The sequence below is a fragment of the Pantherophis guttatus genome, chromosome 4 (genome assembly GCF_059756535.1).
Source record: "Pantherophis guttatus breed Tessera chromosome 4, ASM5975653v1, whole genome shotgun sequence".
Taxonomy (NCBI): Eukaryota; Metazoa; Chordata; class Lepidosauria; order Squamata; family Colubridae; genus Pantherophis; species Pantherophis guttatus.
This window is the reverse complement of record NC_142066.1, coordinates 93,479,641-93,505,289: the sequence shown is the minus strand read 5'-3', so window position 1 is coordinate 93,505,289 and position 25,649 is coordinate 93,479,641. Positions and strand designations below refer to the sequence as shown.

At 44.8% G+C, this 25,649-nt stretch overlaps 1 protein-coding gene across 7 annotated transcripts in view; it reads right to left on the bottom strand.

Annotated features, from left to right (window-relative positions):
- The window catches only part of MYRIP (myosin VIIA and Rab interacting protein), a 253,774-nt gene that overhangs the window by 105,850 nt on the left and 122,275 nt on the right, over positions 1–25,649 (bottom strand). For 6 of the 7 annotated variants that reach the window (XM_060685982.2, XM_087894133.1, XM_087894130.1 and 3 more), the window contains exons 4-6: positions 17,429–17,565; positions 13,369–13,452; positions 868–965 (exon numbers count right to left, since the gene is read on the bottom strand). In XM_060685982.2, coding sequence (XP_060541965.1) covers positions 868–965; positions 13,369–13,452; positions 17,429–17,565 — 319 coding nt within the window. Of the gene's footprint in view, positions 1–867; positions 966–13,368; positions 13,453–17,428; positions 17,566–18,701; positions 18,958–25,649 lie in introns of those variants that run through there. The other variant, XM_087894135.1, reaches the window with a different exon arrangement.

Sequence of the window (25,649 nt, the reverse complement as noted above, 5' to 3'; positions counted from 1 at the left end):
CAATGGGAATGCATGCTTGTCCGGTTCTCAGGGCAGCTGGTAAAGAAAACATCTTCACACTTGTGTATTGGCTAAAATCTGCATTCTGGCTAAAGGGAGGGGTCTCTACTGCTTTAATCCTACTTGTCTTGCCTAAGGGTATTCAGAGGCTAGTTTGAATCCATTGTTGTCACTTCTGCTTAATAAAAGGTTCCTTTTGAAATACTCAGTTTCAAGAGTTTTTCACTTTCTTAAGTCAGAGGGAGAGGCAACCCTTACAGTGTGTGTATCAGTCTGAAACATTCCAGGATTTGTCCACCTGTCTATGGCCACATTGGCAGGAGATAGGGCATGCATGTATACACATTTGGGTATAAATGCATATATAAAAGTTTATTTGTTTTTGAATTATATATTATTTGGGAAGACTCTGCTTATGTACTAATTATTGAACACTCTACCAAGGAAACTCCAGCTGGTCTTCCTGATGTCTTCTTTTAATGATAATTGAACACATATCTGTTCAACCAAATATTTCAGGAATAGCAATTATTTTAAAAAATAAAATTTACTTTTGATTTTTGTATGTTTCTTGTCTTGTAGAATGGGTAATATATTGCCTATTTTTACTTGTGGATACTTTGGAGAAAAAGAATGCAGAAAAATAAATATTGCTGCTGTGATAATAAAGAGAAGGAGGGAAATGGTATATGAATGATTAATATGATAAAATGTAAAATAATTAAAAATGAAAAGGAGTAGAATAAAATAACGGAATAAAAAAAACTAGTAATATTGGCCTGTAAATTTACTGCTTTTTCTAATTGAGCAAGAAATGCACACTACTAGAAGGAATATTTTTCTTATTAAATGGAAAAAAGATCTTACCAAGCTGTCACTGTATGTCCCAGCCTTGGAAATAGCTTCTTCTATTACTTCTTCTGCAACATGCAAGGCTATAGCAACAGTGCTTAACATGCTATGTCCTAAGCAAAGAAGGAAAAAGTACTCATGACATTTATACAAGAGAAAATATAATTAAAATAGAAATGAAGCCCACAACTGCTTTCCCAAAAAAGGGATCTCCCATCAACAATTCATTGCTGCAAACCAGGTAAAGTTTTTTTCCTTTTAGTATTATACAATATTTCTTCTAGCCAGTGAACATCAACTGTCCCACTAGGTTAGACAGCAAGGGAAACTCCTGGGACTTTTTTTTTTTACCAAGAGTATAACTTTACTGAAGATTTCATGTGGTTTCAGAAGTAGAAAAGCCAGTTTTAATGATTCACTTGAAAACAGCATAGGAAAACTCTTCCTTTTCCCTCTGGATCTCCCATTCATTTGCACTATATTTTGGGAGCAATCTGTGTGCCTCAGACTTCCTCAGCTGAATGACTTAGAGGTGTTGGGTCTATCTCAGGCTTTCAGTCAGCACACTTACACTCCAAATTTCCCTTCCATTCCAACGTCTTCTGACCCCCCCACCCCTTGTTTGGTTGTAAGTGGGGCTGTGTAGAGAGTCAACCATGACAGTTTGTGCCCAGACAAAATCTTTTTATTTTTAGCACAAACAAATATAGAAACCCTTTTAGTTATAATTAGATGGCCAACTAGATTACAGAACAGTGTGTGAATACATTAAAAACAATGATATTAGAAGTTCAGTAAAGCAAATTTCATCCATCAAAAATGTTTTCAATGTTCATTCAAAAATATTGAATGCTATAAATAGCACTTGCAACATAAGTCATTCATTCTAGAGGGTTCTTCTTCTTGTGCCATATCTGTCATTGGACGTTGGCGATCATGTTTGGTGATCCTATTTTTATCAGCAGCCACACAAAAAAGGGCTGCTGAGTTTTGTCCAAACCAGTCCCTTAGATTTTGAAGCCATGTTCTTCTTCTGCCTGGACCTTGTTTGCCTTCAATCTTTCCTTGGAGGATTAAGTAAAGTATGCCGTATTTTTCCGGGTGTCTCATCACATGTCCAAAATATTATAACTTTCGCTTTTTAATGGTTTTGATGATTTCCCTTGGCTTCCTCAGGTGGCCTATCACCTCCTCATTTCTGATTTTGTCAACCCAGTTTATATGTAACAGCTGTCTGTAAATCCACATTTCAAATGCTTCTAGTCTCTTCAAGTGGCTTTCTGTTAGAGACCAACTCTTTACTCCATAAAGCAGGATAGAAAAGAACCAAGTACACAAAAGTACACAAATCTAATGTCAAGGTTCTGACTAACAAACCCAAGCAAATCAGGACTCTGAGGCCAGATGCTCCCTCAAACTTCTTTATTGGGTAAACCATATCGGCACACTTGGCTGAAAACCAACTCTGAATCTTTCTTGCGATTTCAGCATAATTAAAATCAGTAAGCACCACTTCCCCCCAGTGTCACTGGTCACATTGGCCAATCAGATAAATTAGTGGGCTCCTCAGGCACTCTTCTCCTTTTCCCTCTATCACCTGGGAGATGACCTTGGTCCTCATGAGAAAGTTCAATGTTGTGTCTAGCAATGCATTCCAATCTCCCCCACCCCCATACATTGTGGCAATGATGAACTAGGAAAATGGCTTCTAGCAGGTTCAGTTCAGTGTTGACAGTCAGCTCCCCCTAGTGGGCAAGGAACATTTGGAAAACATCGATATAAACTGTTTAGTCTTGCTTCAATCCACCCCTCCCATCTTCAAGTGCTTCCTTCGGTTTGTGGGGGTTCTTTTCATAGAATTTTCTAATTAACCTTTCTGTCTTCATGCCCTTACTCTTCACCCAGGTAGCTTCTGATAAGGGGGTACCCTTTTCATTGCACTAAGTACTGTAGCCTCTCTTTGTGTAATCTAGAGTCTTAAGATTTTTTTTTCACTTCATAATGGGGTTCCCCTTCCACCATGATCAAATCCAGAGCACCTTGTTCGACTGGCAGAGTGCTGATCTCTTTACCGGTTTCAATAAGCTACTGAGGAAAACCGGATGCACTCTCCCTAACATGGAAGTTTTAGTTCTACTGTGATTGGGTTGATGATTTTTACAATGGAGAAAAGTCCTATAAATTTGGGACCTAATTTTCTACATGGCAATTTACCTGGTGGAGAGGTAAACTTTCTCTCCTACGTGAAATGGCCTTTGGGGGGAACGTCTCTTATCTGTCTGTTCCTTTTGTGTTTCTGTGGCTTTGGCTAGCGCCTTCTTCACATTTCCCCAAGTGCTTTGTAGTGAGCCCACCCACTCTGTTAAGCTAACTGGGGAGGGGGGTTCTTGGGGAAGCTCTGGCATGGGAATAAACTCTACCCATAGCTACCTTAAAAGGAATGAGTCCTGTGCTGCTGTGGACTGCATTATTATACGCCACTTCAGCAAGCAACAATAGGTCTGCCCAATTAGCTTGCTGGTGTTAACATAAACCTAAAATACTGCTTTATCATTGCGTTCACACATCCCACCGCCCCATTTGTTCTCAGATGAAAAACTGAGCTAAGTCCTTTGGAGGATCCAGTCAGTCTTACAAACTCCCTCCAAAATTTTGCCGTGAACTGGACCACTCGATCTGAAATGATTCGCCTTGGAACTCCATGTAGCCAATAGATACGTTTCAGGAACAGTTTGGCCAGTTTTTGAGATGAGAGGAGACCAGAGCATGCTAAAAAATAAGCCTACTTGGAAAAAAGAGCAATTACAGTCCAAATTATGGTGTCCTCCCCCACTTCCAGGAATTCTACTATAAAATCCATTGTGATCTCTTCCCAGGGTTGTGACAGCTCGGCCACTTGCCTCTTTTTCATGGCCACGCATATGGCACAGCTTTTTATGTAACTCTCAATGTCTTTTTTCATTCCCAGCCACCAGAATTGTCTCCTGATCAGGTGCCATATTTTTAGGAATCTGGCTTGTTTAAAATGTCCAGCTTGTTTAGTACTGTGGCTTTTATGTAGCACTTGAAACTGGAGGGTGCTGGGGATGTACAACTTAGACCCCTTCCATGTCAACTCCTCTCTGAGAGTTAGGAGCTGGCAGTTGTCCTTCAGTCAGGGGTCAGATTTTAACTCAACTTTAAGTTTCTGGGTGAACTCGCCCCCTGGCTGTTCTGATGCTTTCTGGGTTTGTCATTTTGTAGTGGCTTGTGCTGCCTTTTGTATGAGGGGGATGATGGCGTTGATCACTTCTTCCCTGTTGCTCTTGTATTGAGCATTCAGGACAGGGTGTTTGGTAGGAAATTTCCCCGGGGATATACTTCAGTGTGAAATCTAAACAGTTAAAGTACTATGCCCATCAGACTTGCTTGGACAAAAGTTTCCGAGGAGTTCTAAGTGCCTCCAGATTTTTGTGATCAGTCCAGACCTGAAACGGCACCTTACTCCCCTTGAGAAAGTGGCGCTCGGTTATTAGGGTCCATCGAACGGCGAACATCTCCTTTTCCCACACTGCCCATCACCTTTTCAGGGTCTGTGAGTTTCCTGGAGGTGGAGGCACAGGGTTGCAGATTTCCATCTTGATTTTTCTTGAGGAGCACTGCCCCCAACGGCTATATTACTGGCATCTGGCAGGTATTACGGAGACCTGGTTGGGCCAAGAGGGGGGGGTTCCCCTCGTTGAAATGTGCCCACCAGGTTTCCGTGCATTTCATCAGCCAAGGGCCCAGGGGAGGGGTGGGGGAGTGGCGGTGATTATTAGGGAGAGTCTTTGTCCGAGGGAGACCACTGTTCCTCAGATAGCCGGATGTGAGTCCCTCTTTGTGAAGTGGGGCCGTGGGGTGCAGATGGGTTTGCTGACTGCATACCTAGCTCCCTGCCACATGGCAGCGACCCTGCCCGAGCTACTCGACGTCATTGCTGGGGTGGCGGTTGACACCCCCAGACTTATTGTCATGGGGGATTTCAACCTTCCGTCTGCGGGTGAGGCATCAGAGGTGGCTCGGGAGTTCATGGCTTCCATGACGGCCATGGACCTGCCCCAGTTAGTTCAAGGCCCAACTCACATAGGGGGCACACTCTGGACCTGATTTTTGTCTCTGGTCAGTGGTTGAATGATCTTGGTAGAGGGGACCTAGATATCAAACCCTTGTCATGGACAGATCATTCGCTCCTTCACTTAGACTTTCCTACCGCTTTCCCCCGCCGCAGGGAGACGGAACCAAATGGTTCCGTCCCAGGCGCCTGATGGACCCCGAAAGGTTCCTGACGGAGCTTGGGCCGTTTCCTGAGACTCTGGCACACGACTCGACTGAAGAGCTGGTGGCCGCCTGGGAGAGTGCAGCTGCCAGAGCTTTGGACCGCGTCGTGCCTTTGCGGCCTCTGACCTGATGCCGATCTCAATTGGCTCCTTGGTTCTCCGAGGAGCTGAGAGAGATGAAGCGTCGGAAAAGATGCCTAGAGAGCATTTGGAGGACTAGTCAATCCGATTCCGACCGGACACAGGTGAGGTCTTATATCAAGACCTACCTAGTGGCGATAAAAGCGGCGAAATCTAACCATTTCTCCGCTCTTATCGCATCTGCAGAGAACTGCCCAGCCACCCTGTTTAGGGTGACCCACTCCCTTCTTCGGGGGGGGAGTGCGGGAAGATCCCTTGCAGGGCCACGTTGAGGATTTTGTGCAATTTCTGCATGATAAAGTCGCTCGGATTCGGGATGGCTTGGACTCCGATTGGATGAGTCCAGGGGAGGAGACAGGGGCAGGTCTTGAGAATATTATCTGGGAGGAGTTTGATCCTGTGGCTCCCAAGGATGTGGACAGGGTTCTGGGTAGGATTAGTGCCGCCACATGTTTATTGGACCCGTGTCCCTCCTGGTTGGTACTGGCCTCCTGGGAGGTTACACGAGGCTGGCTCCAGGGGATTATAACTGCTTCTCTGAGTGAGGGTGCCTTTCCCACCGCCTTGAAAGAGACGGTGGTGAGGCCCCTCCTCAAGAAGCCTTCCCTGGGCCCGGCTGAATTAGCTAACTACCGTCCGGTCTCCAACCTTCGTTTTGTGGCAAAGGTTGTTGAGAGTGTGGTGGCACGACAACTGCCCGGGCACCTGGATGAAGCTATCTATCTTGACCCGTGCCAGTCGGGCTTCAGTCAGGGGCACAGCACAGAAACGGCATTGGTCACATTGGTGGATGATTTCTGGAGGGCTCGGGACAGGGGTTGCTCCTCTGTCCTAGTCCTATTAGATCTCTCAGCGGCTTTTGATACCATCGACCATGGTATCATGCTGCGGCGGTTGAGAGGGTTAGGAATAGGGGGCACCGTTCTGCGGTGGTTCTCCTCCTTCCTCTCCGACCACTCGCAGTTCGTGTTGGCAGGGGGGCAGAGGTCGACCTTGAGGCGTCTCACATGGGGAGTGCCACAAGGGTCGGTCCTCTCGCCCCTTCTGTTCAACATTTATGTGAAGCCGCTGGGTGAGATCATCCGTGGTTTTGGGGTGAAGTGTCATCTGTACGCTGATGATACTCAGCTGTACATCTCCACCCCAGACCACCCCAACGATGCCCTTGATGTGATGTCTCGCTGCCTGGAGGCCGTGCGGGTCTGGATGGGGAGGAACAGGCTCAGACTCAATCCGTCCAAGACCGAGTGGCTGTGGCTGCCGGCGTCCCAATATAGTCAGCAGGTGCCATCGCTGACTATTGGGGGTGAATCTTTGCCCCCCACAGAGAGGGCTCGCAATCTGGGTGTCCTCCTGGATGCATGGCTGTCTTTAGAAGAGCATATGACGGCCGTGGCCAGGGGGGCCTTTTATCAGGTTCGCCTGATCCGCCAGTTGCAGCCCTTTCTGGACCGGGACGCCTTGCGCACGGTCACTCATGCCCTTGTCACCTCCCGGCTGGACTATTGTAATGCTCTCTACCTGGGGCTCCCCTTGAAGAGCACTCGGAGGCTCCAACTGGTCCAGAATGCGGCCGCGCGTGACACCCCTCCTGCGCGAGCTGCACTGGCTCCCAGTGGTCTTCCGGGTGTGATTCAAGGTGTTGGTTACCACCTTTAAAGCGCTCCATGGCATAGGACCCGGGTACCTTCGAGACCGTCTTCTGCCACCAATAGCCTCCCACCGACCAGTCAGCTCCCACAGAGAGGGTCTCCTCAGGGTGCCATCAGCCAAGTTATGTCGGCTGGCGACACCCAGGGGGAGGGCCTTCTCTGTGGAAGCCCCAGCCCTGTGGAATGAACTGCCCCCGGAAATATGTAAGATCTCCGACCTCCGGGTGTTTCGTTGCGCATTGAAGACCCTGTTGTTCTGCCAGGCCGGGCTATCAGCATAATAATTTTAAATTGGGGTATTTTAAATTTTTGGGGTTTTAAATCGGCCAAATCTATTTAATTATTTTAATTTTTAATCATTGTTGTGTCTTGTGTTTTTAAATTGGCTGTACACCGCCCTGAGTCCTTCGGGAGAAGGGCGGTATAGAAATAAAATTATTATTATTATTATTATTATTATTATTATTATTATTATTATTATTATTATTATCTGCTTGGATGACTAACAGTTCCTTGGGGTTCAGGTGCTTAAGGACCGGTTCCTCTGCAAACAGCTGCTTGAGCGCCTCGAATGGTCTCTGGCATCCATAGTCCATTCTAGCGGCTGACCAGGTCATGGCTTGGATCTCTTCCCCGTTTTCAGCAGTTAGGTGATTGGCAGGGCTATCTTGACAAAAGAGGGGATGAATTGCCGGTAAAAATTTGCAAAGCCTAGGAAGCTCTGCAGCCGCTTGCAGGTTTGAGGGGGTTGCCATTCCAAGATGGCCTTCACTTTTCCTGGGTCCATCTCTATCCCCTCACTGGATGTTCGGTACCCTAGGTAGTCTAGGCGGGTTTTGTGGAATTCACATTTTGACAGCTTTACATAGAGGTTTGCCATTAGGTGTTGAGTACCTAAACTAACTTGACATGTTCTTCCATTGTCTCGGTGAAGATGAAAATGTCATATAAGTACACTAGGACCGCCTTGTACAGGTGATCATGTAGCACCTCATTAATCAGTTGCATGAATACGGCCAGGGCCCCTTGGAGTCCAAATGGCATCACTTTAAATTGGAAGTCCCTAAAGGGCAGTTGAACATGATTTTCCATTCATCCCCGTCTTTGATACGTACTGAGACCTCTCTCAGGTCTAATTTGGTGAAGATTTTCCCTTTTGCCAGGTGAGCCAGCATGTCTTTCATTTGGTGGGGGCGGGGTGGTGGTGGTGTGTCTACATCAGCAGTTCTCAACCTGGGGGTCGCGACCCCTTTGGGGGTCGAACAGCAATTTCACAGGGGTCGCCAAAGCCCTCTCTCGCCCTCCCCCACGCCTTAACTCACCCTCACCCTCTGCCTCTGTTCGATAGCCAGTTGCCAGTCGCTTACCCCCCCCACTCCCAATCTATTGCTGCCTCCGGAGTCCCAGCTGATGGCTAGAGGGAAAAAAACTTTAAATTCTTGCCGCAGGGCTTCAAAGAGCTAGCTGCAAAGAGGTAAATTCCTGGAGCAAATTTTTTTCCCCTAGCTATGCTGAAAAGCGAAATTGAAAGTAAGGAAGCAGGGTCTTTGCTGCAACGTGACAAAATGAGGCAGAGAGATTTCTTTTTCTTTTTCCTCACCAAAAAAGGTAGGTGCAAAACTGCAAACAATGGGAAATTTAGGGCAAAAGAGGAGGTTCAAGATTTTAAAACACAAAAGCAAAAAAGCTCTATTTAACTAGGGAATTGTAATAATTGAGATACTATTAATTGTATATTGTGTTGAAAGCAGAAATGGTTAAGTTGTGGTTTCGAGGAATATAAGGGGGAAATTATTTGGTTTATTATTATTGATAAATATAATTAATTGATTTGTAAGAAATTGGATTGCATGGAAATAATTGGAATATTCATGTTCATATTGATTAATATACAAAAAAGATAGTTATATAACTAATTGATTTATATTAAAATGTTGAATTTGTATTAAACAACTGTATTACATAATTACATAATTAACCAATGTGAGGATGGATATAAAAATAGATGACAATGCGAAGGTCATTGTCCTACACCGTTCACTTGAGTTGGATGTACATACCCTCAAATTAAAGCTGACAGTCTGCAGTTAACGCACATTGTATTTGTTTCATTCCAACTCCATTGTGGTGGTGTATAGAGCCAAAAATGTTAGAATTGTGTCGATGTCCCAATATTTCTGGACCTGACTGTATGTGTGTTTCTAATTATTGCTATTTATTGCTATTTGTTCTCTTTTATTCTTTAAAGTTTAACAATTAATTCTTTATCTTAATATCTTTATATTTGTTTGGGGTTGGCTTTCTTCCCTTTCATCTTTTTTATTGTACAGCAATCTTTCTCTTCAAACCTACCACCTCTCTCTTTTCTTTCCTTCTTACTTTCTCTTCCCTTCCTCTTCTTCTTCTCCCTACTTCCTCTTTCTTTCTCCTTCTCCTCCTCTCTTCCTCCCTCTCTTACCCTCACTCCTACTCTAAATTCCCTTCCCTTCCTTCATCCCTCTCTATTGCTGTATCCTTTTATGCATATGGACTACTCAGGGGACTGAAAAAGTTATTTTTGACTGGTCCTCGCACTTTTGACCACTCCTCGAACTTACGACTGTCCTCACAATTTACGTTTTTGCCCTATGGTGAAGAGAAGCAGTTGTGAAATGAGTGACACGGTTGTTAAGAATGGTACAATGGGCATAAATGATGACCAGTCATAACTGCGAAGACCGGTCAAAAGTGCGAGGACCTGTCAGAAATCACTTTTTTCAGCCCTCTGGGTAGTCCTTTTCTGCACAGGGACTACTCAGAGGGCTGAAAAAGTTATTTTTGACTGGTCCTCGCACTTTTGACCAGTCCTCGAACTTACGACTGTCCTCACAATTTATGTTTTTGCCCTATCTTGTCACCATGGTGAAGAGAAGCAGTTGTGAAATGAATGACATGGTTGTTAAGAATGCTGCACGGGCATAAATGTGAGGATGGTCATAAGTGTGAGGACCAGTCAAAACTGCGAGGACCTGTCAGAAATGACTTTTTTCAGCCCTCTGAGTAGTCCCTATGCACATAGCCATGGCCACCCAGTCACATGACCAGCTAGCCACGCCCACCCAGTCACATGACCTCCAAGCCACGCCCACAAAATAAGCCACGCCCACAGAACCAGTAGTAAAAAAATTTAGAACCGACCCCTGGTTGGGGGTCACCACAACATGAGGAACTATATTAAAGGGTCGCGGCATTAGGAAGGTTGAGAACCACTGGTCTACATGTTTTCTACATGTATGGCATTAATTCCCCTCAAGTCTATGCATAATCTCATAGTTCCATCTTTCTTTTCTTTAAACAGTTCTGGGGCCATTACGCAGGACTTGGCGGGTTGGATGAATCCCCTGGCTAGGTCTATGTACTATGTACTCCCTCAGTTCCTTCATCTCCCTTGGCGTAATTGAGGACATTTTGGGTTTGGGGAGATTTGCTCCTGGTAAGATCTCAATTGCACAGTCAGTGAAGCGGTGAGGTGCTGGGGTTGGGAAGCACATAACATTCCTTTTCACTGAACACATCTGCCAGGTCCCAGTATTCCCTGGAGATTGGCTGAGTGCCCAGTGGGGTTTCTGATGTCACCTTTAGCCAGTCTTTGTTCTTTTGGATAGGGGCTTGCCAGGCAGTCCCTCCCCTGGGATTGCTTTGGGGAAGGGAATGTCCTCTTCCTAGCTTCATCTTCCTCCATCCCTCTTTCCATCAGATCATTGGGCCCTATTTGTCCAGCCAGGAAAGCCCTAGGATCACTATGGGACTATTATAAAACGGATGATCTCCCGGTGTTTGCCCATTTCTAGCCGCACTGGTTCAGTTAGGTGCGATGCGGGGATCCTCCTATCAGTGACCCATTAACCTGTTCAAATCTCATGGCCTGGGGCAGTTTCCATGCTCAGATTCCCAGTCTTAGCATCTTTGGCAGGCTGATTAGGCAACGGGTGCAGCCTGAATCTATCAGGGCATCCACCTTGCCTTGTTCCCCTGACTTGGGCACCACAATTTTTGTAGGGATGGCGAAGAGAAGGATGGTCTCACCTACCATCGGGTCACATTTGCCTTCGTCCTTGCTATCATAGGGCGTGGATTGTTGGCCTTTCTTGGCTGGAGTTCCCTTTTTCTCACTTGAGGGAGAGGCGACTTCTACAGCTTGGTTTAATTTTACTTGGCCCCTCCTCTGCAGTTTCTTTGGCTTGGTTGTGCTTGGTGGATTACTCTTTAGTTAGGGTGTGGGAGCTAAGCACTTGGCTGCCCAGTGGCCCTGCTGGCTGCACCTGAAGCACTTGATGGATGTTCGGGGCATGGCAGGAGGAGATCTCATGGCCATGGATGTGGTTGTCCATCATCCAAACTAGTGCCTCTCCTGGCTCCATTCTGTTTCGCCTTGGATGCTCCCTTCCTTTTATACTGTTTCAGCTCAAGGTCCAGCACAATTGCTATCCATTACAAGTTCTGGGTCCACTCGAGGACTCCTTGGTAGATGCAGGCCTGGGGCAGCTTCCAGTCAAGCCCCTCTTTGCAGTGGTAGACCAGCAATCGATCTGGCCAATGTCTCAATTTTCCAGCCACTCTGCGGAATTCTCGGACATATTCCTTTGCTGGTTGGCCCCTTTGCTTCACTTCTCGAATCCCTGTTTTAGCCTGTAGGGCTTGGGATTCATCTTCGAATCTGGTCCTCAGTTCCTCCAGGAAAACCTCAATATTCCCCAGTTCTGGTGTGTATTCATCGTGGAGTCTAGTCATCCACTCTGTGGCTTCCCCCTCCACGTTTGCGGCCACAGCATTCACCATCGCCACCTCCGATGGATAGCCTGGGCGTAACGGTGCAGGTGGCCGACACCTGGTTGAGAAAGAATGCCAATTTCTTTGGATCCCCGTCAAATGTGGCTTTCATCTGTGGCAAGTCCACAGGTGGTGGAGGAGGGAGGAGGTGCCCATGGGCCAAGGAACCATCCCTGCATTGGGTAATAGGGCCACGGTGGATAAGCCAACCACCCAGGTGGGCCCGTGGCTAGGCCCCGTAGCTCACAGCCCACTGTTGTTGGGGAGGACGACTCCACCTTGGGGTAGGGCTCATCACTCCTTGCTGCCATGGGGGACTGTGTCTCGGATCTGGGCTCATCACTCTTGCTGGCCCAGGAAGGCTTGTTGCCATCGGGGTCAGACTTGGGCTTTGGAGAGTTGAGGCTAATTGGACAAACAGGTTGTGGGCACCATCGGTGCACCAGGGCAGTGCATCAGCTCCACACCTTGGATTTCCATGCGGTCAAATCTCATCCTCAGCTGTTCGACTGATGGGTTATAAAGGGCAGCCAGGTACTTCCATTCCACTCTTTGCTTCCCATCTCGGGAACAAGTTGGTTCGTGACCGAGGGGACCTCAAGGGGAATTCCACTTCAGCAGCTTTCGGCATCCTTCTATGAACCAGCTCTCCTTCCGCATAGTAGAGGTCCATTGTGGCTATGGTATCCTCTCAAACCACTTGCCGCTCGGTCTGCTCCACTCAGACTTTTGGTCTAATGGTTGGGGTGGACACTCCACCCCCCACTTGACCAGCTGGCACAACAATCCCTGCTAGGACTTCCCTGGGGTTGGCCACGGTCTCTCTCTTCTTTTCTATCTCAAAATCTTCCCCGAGTCTTCTTCTTCCTCCCAGAGCTGCCAGCACTCAGGACCACAGGCGCTGTCCTTTCTTCAGGGCAGAATTTAGCAGAGTTGGTTTAATGCCAAGGTAACTAACCCAAGCTAATCAGGACCACCTCAAACAACTTCTTTATTGGGTAAATCATATCGGCATACTTGGTTGAAAACCAATCCTGAATCTTTCTTGCAGTTTCAGCATAATTAAAATCAGTAATCACCCCTTCCCCCCAGTGTCACTAGTCATGTTGGCCAATCAGATAAATTGGCAGGGATCCTCAAGGACTCTTCTCCTTCTCCCTCCATCCATCACCTGGGAGATGACCTTGTGCCTACCATGTTTCCCCGAAAATAAGACTCTGTCTTATATTTTTTGGAACCCTGAAATAAGTGCTTGGCCTTATTGCCATGTGCTCAAAAGTCCGATTGGGCTTATTATCAGGTGATGTCTTATTTTGGGGGAAACAGAGTAGCAATGCATTCCCCCCTCCCCACTCCCATACAGTGTGGCAACAATGAACCAGGAAAATAGCCTCTAGCAGGTTCTGTTCAGCATTGACATCTATTCTTATTCAGTGTACAAAACTTACTATGTTTTCATAGGAAAAAAGTGAGATATGGTGAAAAGAAAAATTTGTACAATATAAATTGTTTAAAGTTATTGCCACTAATGATATATATTAATCCCATGTTATTTCACTACAATTCAAATATTTCACTTACAGTTAAAAATAACAGTAAAACTTAAACATCATTACCCTCTGTCTGTTTGTAGAAAACTGAATCACTGTTACATTTGCTTTCTTCATTTACTGTGGTTCCTTCATAAAAATGTCCTGCTTCTGGAAAAGAAAAGAAAAGAAAAGAAAAAATACTTTCCAATTTATCAATATATAACATCTAGATATAAGGGTTCTCTTTAGAATTGGCCTGTAATTACCACACCACGTGTTGCATTTCACCTCCTACAATTCCTACCGTGTTTCACTGAAACTAAGATATCTCTGGATAATAAGCCCAATCGGGCTTCTCAGCGCATGCATTAAAATAAGCCCCCCCCAAATAACCCCCATACCAACTACTTACATGCATGTCAGCTGGTCCCGCCATTTCCCCTAGTTGCTTGCTGTGCAAACAACACGAGCTGAGGAGGCAAGGCTGGGGGAGGGGGAGAGATGGAGAACTTGCCCTCTCCTCCCTGTTCTTCGCACCAGCTGAGTGGCTGATCATGGCTGCCCTAACATGTCCTGCCACCACCTCACGGAGCAGGATTCTGCAAGGCTTGTTGTGCCGTTGCATGCATGAACTGCAGCACCGCCGCGAGCTTCATCATACCGGCACAACTGGTGTCCTGTCGCTTGTGGCTGCCATTTGTACATACAATGGTACAAGCCTTGCAAAGTCCTGCTCCACCAGGCAGTGCCAGCGGCGTGATGAGTCTCACAAAGATTCATTTCTGACAGGTGGGGTAGGGAGAAGCAAGATGCATGGTTCCCCTGTCTCTTCTATCCCCCCTTCACCAGACATGGCAGGGCTCCTGCCCCTTGCTTAGCCACCTGCCCCCTTTAGGGATGCAATATGGGGGTGGCAAGTGGGGCAGGCGAGAAGTGGCATGTGCATCTTACCTTTCCAGCTCAGTGGCGTTCCTTGCCATTGTGTCCAGGGAAACACGTTGTAAAAGAAAACTTCTCGCGAGTTCAAGAAGTTTGATTGAACTCATGAGAAGGGGTTTTTATTACAACGTGTTTCCCTGGACACAACACAAGGAATGCCACAGAGTTTGAAAGATAAGACGCCCGTCCCGCTTCTCGCCCGCTCCACTTGCCAGCCCCAAATTGCATCCCTAAAGGGGTGGGTGGCTAAGCAAGGGGAAGGAGCCCTGCCACGCCCAGCGAGGGGGGGAAAGAAGAGATGGCAAGGGGACCCACATCTCGCTCCACGTGTCTTGCTTCTCCCCCGTCCCACCTGTCAGAAATGAGTCTTTGTGAGACTCATTGCGCCACCGCCACCTAGTGGAGCAGGACTCTGCAAGGCTCGTGCTGTTGCACGCACAAATGGCAGCACTGCCATGAGGTTTGACATACTGGCGCAGCCACGAGTGGCAGGACACCAGTTGTGCTGGTTTGATGAAGCTCACATTGGTGCTGCAGTTCATGTATGCAATGGCATAACAAGCCTTGCAGAGTCCTGCTCCACGAGGCAGCGGCGGCGGGACATGTCAGGGCAGCAGCAGCTAGCCGCTCTGCTGGTGTGAAGAATAGGGAGGGGAGGTGGCAGCAACAATGGAACATCCAGTCCCACACTCGCCACCTCCTCTACTCCCAAAATAATAAGAAACACCCTCCCCCCCGATAATAAGGCCAAGCCCTTATTTCGGGGTTCAAAAGAAAATAAGACCCTTTCTTGTTTTTGGGGAAACACGGTAGCTAATATGATTGCCTGGCAATTCTGGAAAATGAATGCTAATACACACAGAAAACACTGTGTGTACACAATACACACATACACTGTGTGTATGTTTCGGAATGCCTGATATAATTCCAATATCACCTAAAGGGATAGCATTAAACCCACCTTCAAGAAAAAGTATAAATCCCTGTAATTTCTTCAGAAATACATCATACCCATGAATAAAGACAAATCTCAACATTGGGTCCATCAATGATTTAAATATTATTGACTGAGGTAAAAGATAGAACATGAATTTAAGAAAAAGGGATTACACAAAAATGCTTGACATAATGAATTTTAAAGGTCATACTTTCATGCAAAGCGAGATGTTTAATCACTCTTCTTCCACTCGAATGGAAGAAGTAGACATTATTATTATTGTCTTGCTCTGGGAAGAATTAAAAAAGAAACATATCATAGTTGGTAATAAAAGAGAAACTCTCTCACACAAATCAGAAAAGTAAATGAAGCCTTGTCTGAAAGGCTTCATGCTTCATGGGCATATAAACTGAATTACTAAGTGTCTCCAAAATATTTGATGAAAAAGGAAAATACACTTTGCAACCCAAATGCAATCTTGCTTAGCTCTTGGTTTATTTTTCCTTCTCCCTTGTTTCTTAAAATGGCTAATGAGACATTTTCTGACTCACAGTTCTTTACCCAAAACATTGTGACTGACAGTGGCTGAATTGCAGCCATTTGCGAAGTCTGCCAATACAAATTATTCAGTGGTGAAATGTAAAATTTGTTACTACCAGTTCTGTGGACGTGGCTTGGTTGGGGGAATGTGACTGGGTGAGTATGGCCAACTTTTTTTTTTACAACCGAAGAGGTTGTAAAAAAAATGCTTTTAAAAGGCTCTGACAATCCTGAGCTGAGTTGCCTGATTGTCATAGCCTTTTAAAAGCACTTTTCCTACCGAAGGCTCTGACGATCAGGCAACTCAGCTGGGATCGTCAGAGCTTTTTAAAAGCATTTTTTCTACAACCTCTTCAGCCAAAGAGGTTGTAAAAAAATGCTTTTAAAAGGCTCTGACGATCCCAGCTGAGCCGCACGATCACCAGAGATTTTTATTTTTATTTTGCTTTTAAAAGCATTTTTTTCGGCCGAAGAAAAAATGCTTTTAAAAGTAAAAAAAAAAAGCCTCTGATGATTGCGTGGCTCAGCTGGGCATAGGGGGGGGCGGGGATTTTTGCTACTGGTTCTCCGAACCACCCGCTATCGCTACTGGATCGGGCAATCCGGTCCAAACCGGGAACATTTCACCCCTGAAATTGTTGCACATATAAATGGGAAACAGCTCAATAAAAACAGAATATTACAAGGGAGAAATTCCAAGAACTGTTTGTGATTAAGAAAATAATATATGTTCTATTATGTATAGCCATCAATTTATGTCAGTGAATATGTGTATACATATACTGTGTATATTTGTATGTCTATGACTATAATTACAGGATTCTAAACTGTACCCTAATTAAAATATTTTAAAATTAGAATTATAAAGTATTAATTGATGTTTAAAAACAAGGCACCTCCAAGAACTGAACATGAGTTTCTGCATTTATTTTCCAGGTAGTCCTCGACTTACAAGAGTTACAATGGCACTGAAAAAAAGTGATTTATGACCGTTTTTCACACTTATGACTATTGCAACTTCCCCATGGTCACATGATCAAAATTCAGGTGCTTGGCAACTGACTAATTTTTATAACAACTGCAGTGTCCAGGGGTCATGTGATTACTTTTTGCGACGTTCTGACAAGCAAAGTCAATGGAGAAGCCAGATTCAACAACCATGTTACTAACAACTGCAATATTTCATTTAACAACTATGGCAAAAAAAAGTCATAAAATGGGGAAAAACATTTAACAAATGCCTCACTTAGCAACATAAATTTTGGGTTCAATTGTAGATGTAAGTTGAGGAGAGCTGAGGTGGCGTAGTGGTTAGAAAGCAGTACTGCAGACTACTTGTGCTGACTGCCGGCTGGCTGCAATTTGGCAGTTCAAATCTCACCAGGCTCAAGGTTGGTGAAGCCTTCCATCCTTCCGAGGTTGGTAAAATGAGACCCAGATTGTTGCGGGCAATATGCCAACTATGTAAACTGCTTAGAGAGGGCTGTAAAACACTGTGAAGCGGTATATAAATCTAAGTGCTATTGCTACTTATATCTTGCACTTCCAGAGCAATGTTATTTGCATGATGACACAAAATGTCAGCCTCTTCATATACAAGGCTTGGCTCTTTTTTTCCTGAGATACAATAATAATAGTGATCATTGCACTATAGGTAAATTTATTGCTCCACATTTGCATGAGTATTCATGGTAGAGAAATTCTTATCTTTGTTATTTTTCTCTCTACCTAGTATGTCACTGCAAGTTCCAGTTTCCAAGCGATGTTGTCTATATAAATTCTTCAGAACTTTAGCACTTCCAAAATGCTTGAAGCGACTTTTCACATTATTGTAATACCATTCCAGGGACTGAGCTCTTAGAAGTCTGAGGGGAAAAAAAAGAAATTTCAGAAACCTTAGAATTATTAAAATAACTGTATCATAGTAGCAATTCTTCCAAAACAATTTGCATTTTTGAATATTTTCAGGAAGGCTGTGTTTGATTGAAAGTAAGTAGAGTGAAAGACACAGTATTTTATTTTTATTTTGTAATTTGCTTTTCTGTAGTTCTAATTTTCAAGCTGAATACATTTTGATTGTTATATAGACAACATTATAGGTTTAAGGCAATTAATTATGATAATAATTGAAGTTGTATAAAATGATATAGACTGGAATAGGTGTTAAAATTCCAATATTGTTACATGTAATTATGAGACAAAATGGAAGACCTGTATTCTGAGTATGCAAATGCTATTTATAATGGGAAAAGCAATAAGTATGATTGTGTATCTTATCTCATAAATTTGTGTAGAAGGACTTTAAAGGGAAATGCTAGCTAACACTTCTCCTTTGAAGTAAATAGCAAGAACAGGCATCCCTTTACTCATTATTGAAATGGTATTTACAGGCTTTTAAAAATACAGTATATCTTGCATGGTATCTTGCATGGAATTAGGTGTAAAGATGCAAAGATGAGAGGTGAAATCAGCATGCCTAAATTAATAAAAACTCTTCATCTTAAGGATGAAATTGGTAAGAGATCTTCTGATCTTTTCTCAATTACACAATAAGGATGATGGCCTATTCAGAGATGGAAAGAATTTATCTATTTCACTTCTACTGTTTTGAATCTGTGTGAAGGGATCTTCTCCAACCTGATGTTTGCAGATTATGAGACTAGAATTCCCAGAATTCCCAGATGATGAATGGAATCTAGGAATTCTCAGAGTTCCAATGTATCTATAAAGCATCATGATACTAGTGAAAATTAAACTAGATTGAATGGCCATTGAACAATTTCAATGTGTGTGTGCGCATGTGTGTGCATTTGAATGCGTGTGTGCGTGAAAGAGGGAGGGAGGGAGAGAGGGAGAGAGGAGAGTAAGAAATCTAATGGAAAAGAAGGCAGTTTTATCATGAGCAGATATGAGTGTACACTTAATCTGTGTCATTCTGAAAAGGAGCAAGATATGTATTTCTTTAGATCTAGTTCAAATATGATCAATTTATTAACAGTACCTGCCACTAGGGAAATATGATGGAGGTTCACTCATTGCTTGTCCCTGGTGTAAAAAAAATGTGTGCTTTAGAATATTTGAACAGCAGTGCCAATTTCTTCCTTCCTCTATTAGCAGATCCATGGATATGAAAGCAAGACGTACTGTATATCAGTCTCCCGAAACAGCAGTTCATGACAAAAGTAATAATCATACTATTCAAATGATATAAAACATGCTTTTTCTCAAGATAGTTTTATAAAGGAAAAAATAGTTTATCAAATAGATTGTGGAAAAGAATTACTCATGACTATCTCTCTAGATTTCCACACATGAATATAATTAAAAGTTGTCTAAAGCAATAATGTTTATATTCTGATATGTGACCTCTCAACCATAGATTATGCATATATCTTTAAATCAAAAACATATTTTATGTAATAGTATCAAAAATACCAAATAATGGCAGATGATGATAAATTAATACAATAATCTTAAATGGGATAGGACAGTTGAGCTCTTGAAAAGAAAAAAAATACCACAAACATCTTTATATATATATTTAGACATTAAATGCTGCATCTTCATTTTTTATTAACTTCCACTTTCACCATGATGGATATTGTGGCTTTGGGGAACAATCTGAACCAAACAAGACATGAGGAATGACAGGCTTTTAGAATAAAGATATGCATGAGTTTGTTCCAGAACAGCATTAGCTGTATTCAGCCCAAATAGACATATTATCTTAAATTTACCTATCATCTATCTATCTATCTATCTATCTATCTATCTATCTATCATCTATCTATCTATCTATCATCTATCTATCTATCTATCTATCTATCTATCTATCTATCTATCTATCATCTTATTTATTTATTTATTTATTTATTTATTTATTTATTTAGTTAGTTAGTTAGTTAGTTAGTTAGTTAGTTAGTTAGTTAGTTAGCTAGCTAGCTAGGTAGCTAGCTGCTAAATAAATTGCTTGCTTGCTTGCTTGCTTATATGCCGCCCTCTCTCCGGAAAGAACTCAGGGCACCTCACAGCAAGAAAAAACAGACAAAATCAATATTAACTGTTAAAAAACATTAAAACTCCCCTTTTAGGATTTATATTTTAATAATGTGCAATCACATAATACCAAAAGTCATTCTATCTGAAATATACAACTCTCTAGGCTACAACTGTTCTATAGTAAGTAACCAGTTAACTGTAGATTAAAATACATCTGAGACAATGGTCAAGAAATTATATGATTTTTAAAAATTATTAATTTACCATATAGGAAAGTCCTCTAGACCTAAGGACAGCAAGTGAATGCATGGTCAGAAACAAAACAACACACAAAACAGATTATTCAGGAAACTGAAAAAGACTTGTCTTTCTTTTCTCTTATGCACATACACATACTGTACATATAAATGCATAAACACTCTTAGAAAACTTCCATTTTTTCTTATGTTGCATATTATGTTCAGCATACATTTAAGTATGATAGCTTAATTTTAAATTACATAGCTAATTGCAATGCATTTTCTATATAGGCCCTTTTTCTGATATTTTCAGATGCACTTCATTAAGCTTCTGATAATGTTCAAATGTCAGACATTTTGTCTATATTTTAATTTAGAGAAATCTATATTCTCCTGGACAGATAGTAATGATTCTTCCACAATCATTCAGCCTCTTAACATACTGATAAGTCATAATATTCCTTCTGCATATGCACAACATTCCTTTCCTTCAAATGAGATTTAAAGGAAAGAAAGACCACCTATTCCCAAAACAATAATTTACACAATAAATCATTCATTCAAAAAGAAAAGGAGACAATTCTTATTTTAGAATCTTTAATGTTCATCTACAGTTCCAAAAGTATAGATAATATATTTGCAAATATAATCTTGTTATGCACTTTGATTTTTAAAAAACTTTCCATTTCAAAAAAATCTAGGTGGAAGTATTTCCTTCCATTTAATAATATCTCAATCAGTGGTAATTCTCTCTCTATAAGCACCCTCTTTATTGTACTTTATCCTGATAGTTGCTCCATTCTCTCCCTTGCAAGTCCTTCTACTTTCCCATATGAGAGGATTTCTTTCCAACTTTAAATAATACTACTACACTCATGTTAAAAGCAAAAAAATGGCAATAGCTTTTTGTCTTTTTTTGGTGTGAATACATCACTATTCCCCCTCATGTATTATTACCTTGTCATAGCAAAAGGGGTTTGCGTAGCTCAATGAAGCTATGAGCTATGCCGTGCAGAGCCACCCTAGACAGACAGGTCATAGCAGAGAGGTCTGACAAAACATGATCCACTGGAGAAGGAAATGGCAACCTATTCCAGTATCTTTGCCATGAAAACCCCATGGACAGTACTAAAAGGCAAAAAGATATGACATTGGAAGATGAGACCCTCAGGTTGGAAGGTGTCCAATATGCTACTGGGGAACAGCAGAGGGCTAGTACTAGTAGCGCCAGAAAGAGTGAAGTGATTGGGCCAAACCAAAAGGACGCTCAGCTGTGGATGTATCTGGTGGTGAAAGGAAAGTCCGATGCTGTAAAGATCTATTCTCCATAGGAACCTGGAATGTAAGATCCATGAATCAAGGCAAGCTGGATGTGGTCAAACAAGAGATGACAAGACTGAATATCGACATCTTAGGACTCAGCGAACTAAAATGGCTTTGGAATACAAAATGAAGCAGGGCACAGGTTGATAGAATTTTGTCGAGAATACGATGGTCATAGGAAACACACTTTTCCGACAATCCAAGAGACAACTCAATACATGGATATCACCAGGCAGTCAACACAGAAATAAGATTCACTATGTGCTCTGCAGCCGAAGATGGAGAAGCTCTATACCAGTGTTGGCGAACCTTTTTCTCGTGGCGTGCCAGAAGTGTGTATGTGCGCACGCAACCCCTCATGTGCGTGCCAGCACACATAATGCAATGCGAATCCTCCCACATGCGCACATGACCCCCCCCCCGCACATGCCCCCCACATTGTGCATGCACGCTCTGCACATGCACTTCGCCCCCCACTCCATTTTGGGCCTGGAAAGTCGTTATTCTGAGGGCAATCTGGGGCTTCCCTGTCTCCCCGCCCAAGCAGAATTCTGGCATAGCCTCAGGCGTCCGGGGGAGAGGGAGGGAGGGAAGCCCCGGCCTGCTGCTCCTGCCACCGCCATCTCCTTGTCCCCAGCAACAGCGGTTCTCGTGCTGCCGCTTCTCCGGCAGCACCAGGAGCAACTGCCGGGGCAGAGAGGGCGGGGGCAGGCTATGGTGGCAGCCGTTCTCGCCGGGTAACACAGGATGCTCCTGGAGCAGACAAGAGAAGGAGAAGCCACCAGAGAGGCGAGCTGCCCCAGGAGAACTGGAGGAGAGCGCAGCTCCTCATTCATGGAGATCCACCGACGGGGAAGTGGTTGCGGAAAGCAGTAAGAAGTGTGTGAGGCAGGTAGATCTCCATGAGTGAGAAACTGCGCTCTCCTCCTGTCCTCCTGGGGTGGCTCGTCTCCCCGCTGGCAGCTTCTCCTTCTCCTGGCTGCTCCAGGAGCAGCCTGAGACTCTGCTTTCCTTGGCAAAGCGCTTCATTATTGCAGGGCAGGGGACACGGGCGGCGCCGGGGGATCCGTTCTATTATCCCACCCTTCCTCAGCCTCGGTCATGCTGCGAGGCTCCTCCTTGAGAAGAAGACGGAAGAGGGGGGCAGGGGAAGTCCAAACTGCAGCTACCTCAAGCAAGCTGCAGCGCTATTACAGGGCTCCAAGTGGTTGGAGAAGAGGCAGAAACAGCAGCCAGGCTGCGCTTTCAGCAGGTAAGCAACGCTGCCTCTGCCGCGAGGAATTTTGGAGAGAGGGGGTGGGGGCAGACTGTGGCCGTTCTCGCCAGCTAAGAAACAGGCTGCTCCCACAGCCTGCCCCCGCCCTCTCTCTCCAAAGTTCCTCATGGCAGAGGCAGTGTTGCTTACCCGCTGAAAGAGCAGCTGTCGAGTCCCGGCCGGGTCTCGCCATCTATGGGAGGGCTGGGGGAGCCGCGGTCATCGGAGATACCAATAATGATGCTGGGGACAGTGGAAAATGATCCGGGCAGCAGACGGCATAGGCGAGACAGCGGGCGTCGAATGATGATCACTAGCAACAAGAGAAAGGCTTCCAGCTTACTTCCCTACCTGGCGCCATTTGATGACGTTACGGCGCGTGGGAGGCACAGACAGGGCGGCGGGAATTACAAATAATGAAGACCAGCTGTAGGAGGGGTGGACGGATACCGGATGATGGCTTAGACGGGAAATACGGGATAAATAGCGCTGCGTGGTGATCACCCGCAGTGCTAACTTCGATCCCATACGTCGACTTGTTCTGAAATTTGGTGGTGCCTGGTGATTAAAGAATTCACAACTGCATTTGTCTACTGGCTTTTTGTGACGTCGCACGGACTGAGAAGAGACAAGCTGATAGCAACCCTGGCTGCTATTTCTGCCGCTTCTCCAACCACTCGGAGCCCTGCGTAATAGCGCTGTGGCTTGCTTGAGGTAGCTGCAGTTTGGACTCCCCCCCCCTTCCTCTGTCTTCTCCTCCTTGAGTTGGAGCCTCGCGGCGTGACCGGGGCTGAAGAGGGGTGGGATAGTAGCTGCATGGATCCCCTGGCATCGCGCATGTCTCCTGCGCTGCGATGATGAATCGCTTTGCCAAGAAAAGCAGAGTCTCAGGCTGCTCCTGGAGCAGCCAGGAAAAGGAGAAGCTGCCAGCAGAAAGGTGAGCCACCCCAGGAGGACCGGAGGAGAGCGCAGTTTCTCACTCATGGAGATCTACTGGTGGGGAAGTGGTTGTGGAAAGAGGTGCACCGGCCAGGAAGCGGTCATGCTCCCTGGCCGGAGAGGGTTGCACAAACCTTTGTTGAAGTGAATGTGCAACCCTCTCCGGCCAGGGAGCATGACCACTTCCTGCCTCGCACACTTCTTACCGCTTTCCGTGAAGCAGCAGCATGAGAACCGCTCCTGCTGGGGGCAAGGGGGTGGCGGCGGCAGGAGCAGCAGGCCGGGGCTTCCCTCCCTCCCTCCCCCCGGAGGCCTGGGGCTATGCCAGAAGTCTGCTCGGGTGGGGAGACAGGGAAGCCCCTGACCACCCATCTTTGCCACCGTTGCCCCTTCACCCTCGGCAGCAGCGGTTCTCACACAGCTGCTTCCCTGGTAGTGGCAGGAGCAGCTGGCAGGGGAGAGGGGATGGTGGCAGGCTGCGGCAACAGACAGTTCACGCTGGCTAAGAGGCAACATTCTTCCTCCTGCCAGCCTCGAACTCAGCTCTGGGCAGCGTCCAGCCAGCCATACCTGGCCTCCCCCTGCAGTGCACATGAATCCCAGGCAGCGCAACTTCGGGGCCTTTCCTCATGGTGGCGGTGATGAGGCAGGGAGGCAGCCAGGTGCATGGGAGTGACTGGCGGCAGCGCTCCTGGCTGGCAAAGGGTGGAGTCCCGGGCTGCATGTGGGCAATGACGGCATGGCCGGTGCGCATGCGCACTAAGATGTTAAGGCCAGCTGATCATAGCACATGCATGAGCAACAGCAACCAGCAGACTAGCTGGCTTGTGCGCATGTGTGCTCTGGAAACCCGGAAGAAGAATGGGCGACATGGCTCTGCGTGCCACTTCCGGCACGCGTGGCAAAGATTCACCAACACAGCTCTATACAGTCAGTAAAAACAAGACCAGGAGCTGACTGTGGCTCAGATCATGAGCTTTTCGTTGCAAAATTTAGACTTAAATTGAAGAAAGTAGGAAAAAGCATTAGGCCACTCAGGTATGAACTAAATCAAATCCCTGATGAATATACAATAGAAGTGACAAATAGATTTAAACAATTAGATCTGAAAGGCAGACTGCCTGAACAACTATGGATGGAGGTATGCAACATTGTACAACAGGTAGCAACTAAAACCATCCCAAAGAAAAAGAAAGGCAAGAAAGCAAAATGGCTGTCTGAGGAAGCTTTGCAAATAGCTGAGGAAAGAAAGGAAATGAAAGGCAATGGAGAAAGAGAAAGATACACCCAATTGAATGCAGAATTCCAGAGAATAGCTAGAAGAGATAAGAATGCCTTCTAAAATAAACAATGCAAAGAAATAGAAGAAAACAATAGAATAGGGAGGATCAGAGATCTCTTCAAGAAAATTGGAGATATGAAGGGAACGTTTCATGCAAAGATGGGCATGATAAAGGACCAAAACGGCAAGTACCTAACAGAGGCAGAAGAGATTAAGAAGAGGTGGCAAAATTACACAAAAGAACTATACAAAAATGAGCTTAACGTCCCTGTTAACCACAATGGGGTGGTCACTTACCTTGAGCCAGACATCCTAGAATGTGAAGTCAAATGGGTCTAAGGAAATCTAAGCAATTCAGAGCAAATCTGAGTATTCCAGCTGAGCTATTCAAAATCTTAAAAGACGATGCAGTAAAAGTGCTACACTCAATTTACCAGCAAATTTGGAAAACTCAGCAGTGGCCAAAGGATTGGAAAAGATCAGTTTATATTCCAATTCCAAAGAAAGGCAATGCCAAAGAATGTTCAAACTATCGCACCATTGCACTCATTTCACATGCTAGTAAAGTTATGCTGAAAATCTTACAAGCTAGGCTCCAGCAGTATGTGAATCGAGAACTACCAGAAGTACAGGCAGGATTTAGAAGAGGCAGAGGAATTAAGCAAATTGCCAACATACGCTGGATCATGGAGAAAGCTAGGGACTTCCAGAAAAACATCTACTTCTGCTTCATTGACTATACTAAAGCCTTTGATTGTGTGGATCACAACAAATTGTGGCAAGTTCTTAAAGAGATGGGAGTACCTGACCATCTTATTTGTCTCTTGAGAAACCTATATGCGGGTCAAGAAGCAACAGTGGGACATGGAACTACTGATTGGTTCAAAATTGGGAAAGGAGTCCGGCAAGGCT